This window comes from Myotis brandtii, unplaced genomic scaffold (assembly GCF_000412655.1).
Source record: "Myotis brandtii unplaced genomic scaffold, ASM41265v1 scaffold576, whole genome shotgun sequence".
Lineage (NCBI taxonomy): Eukaryota > Metazoa > Chordata > Mammalia > Chiroptera > Vespertilionidae > Myotis > Myotis brandtii.
In genome coordinates, this window is record NW_005370156.1 from 1696198 (window position 1) to 1698144 (window position 1947).

General features: G+C 32.0%; 1 protein-coding gene across 1 annotated transcript in view; it reads left to right on the forward strand.

Moving 5' to 3' along the window:
* Positions 1 to 1570, forward strand: part of LOC106728251 (ankyrin repeat domain-containing protein 7-like) — a 19543-nt gene extending 17973 nt beyond the window's left edge. The window contains exon 6 of the mRNA XM_014549947.1: positions 341 to 1570. Within this exon, the coding sequence (XP_014405433.1) occupies positions 341 to 350 (10 nt within the window). The 3' untranslated portion in view covers positions 351 to 1570. The remainder of the gene's footprint in view (positions 1 to 340) is intronic.
* Positions 1571 to 1947: the final 377 nt, after the last annotated feature.

Here is a 1947-nt window from a genome sequence, read left to right on the forward strand (position 1 = left end):
TGGCTTGTGGCATAGCAAAGGTATGGTCAATTTGCATGTTTCTCTTTTATTACAATAGTTGATTGTTCAGGGGTGGGCTGTGTCATCTTCATCTTCTAACTCCAGTGCTTGTCATACTACCTTAGTGCATGGTGTTGAATAAATGAATGAAGGATGGGGAAAACCAGAAGCTCTAATACTGAGCCATGATACCAATTAATACAGTGTGCAACCACTGAATTAATAATTATGTTTCATAGTATTCTTGTGTTGTGTATTGTACCCAGATATAGATGTCTTTATTGTTTTCAACACTTATACTTAGTTGTAGTTTAAAGAATACAATTCTTTTTCTTTCCAGATGCTTCTAAATTTGAAGCTGAATCCTATAGAGCTTGTCCTGTAGGATCAGTCAGTCAAGTTCATGTCAAGATCTACTTTTGAAAATGCAAGAAGAATATAAAGAGTTTTTGCTGAAAAATTACATGATCTGAAACATAAATAATAAAATACTATTTACTGGGCTGTTTACATAACATTTAGTTTTCCATTAGACATGTGATGTGAGCTTTTTATTAAGAAAAATTTTTTTTATCATATGTTTGATGAGAATTTATATAGCATTTTAAACTGGGGTAATTTGGGGGCATCTAAGTAAGTTTTAAGCACAATTTTTAAATGAAAGCCAGCACTATTGAGTTATACATACTCAAATTGCCCAAATAGTAACTGTTTAAACAACATCCAAATAACTTGTCATTCATACTTTAGTGATGCTAGTTGATAGATTTTTTTTCATATTCCAATTTTATTACAGTATTTGGTCCTAAAGATTTAGACAGACATAATTTTGCTATCTGCTGCTATGGCTTATAATTGGCTGTATTAAAATTGTTATAGTGCCATTGGACTTATGTAATTTTAAACACTGATTCAAAACTCTTTCCTCGTGGGGGAAATAAATTTTTCCTAAGGCTTTTCTACTTTTCCACCTATTGATTGATTTTTTAGAAAGAGTTTTAAAATTACAAAAGTTCTAGGTTTTAGTACAAAGAACTTTTTTGCCCTGAATTATTTGAGAGTAAAATGTTGACACTGCCACCATGCCTCATTCCTTTAGTATATTCCATTTGTCTCCCATACCACCTTCACAATCAGAAAATTCACCCTAATACATTTCATAATTTTATCCTCTCATCCTTTTCAATTTTTACCACTTCTCTGTAGTATCTGTTAGAGCATAAAGACCCTGTTCAGATCCACAGTTTACACTGAGCTATGGTGTCTATTCTTCTCCTTCAGTCTGGAACAGGTCCTTAGTCTTTCCTTGACTTTCATGACCTTGAATCTTTTGAAGAGGAAGTTCTACTAATGTATGTAAACTGCCCTTCAATTTAAGATATGGATTTTTTGATGTTTCCTTATGATAACATTTAGATCAGATAGTTTTAACAACAGCATCACAGAAGTAGTCCTATACTCTTCTCATTGCATCCTGTGATGTGACCTACGGTTTCGATTTGTCATTCTTGGTAATGTTAATGTTGATCAGTGAAGGCAGTATCTGCTGGGTTTCTCCTCTGTAATGTTTCTTTTTTAACTTCACAATTACTGCTTTACAGGGAAGTTTTTAGAGTCAGTGTAAATATCTCTTCTTCATTAAGCTTCTGATTTATTCATTATCAATATGAACTCACGGTTTATTTCCTTTAATGGGTTATAATTTGTTAAAATAATTTTTAGAATTTTTCTTTTAGAAACATTCTGTATTGGAAGTTTCAGTCTTATAGAAGAGTTACAAGAATAGTACAAAGAATTCCTGGAAACCATTCCCTGAAGGTTAACATTTTACTACATTTACTTTATCCTTTCTCTCTTCTTGTCTATTGCCTAAATAAATGTAAATGTAGGTTTGTTAGATATATGAACCATTTGTAAGTTGCAGACATGATACATCTATACTCCTAA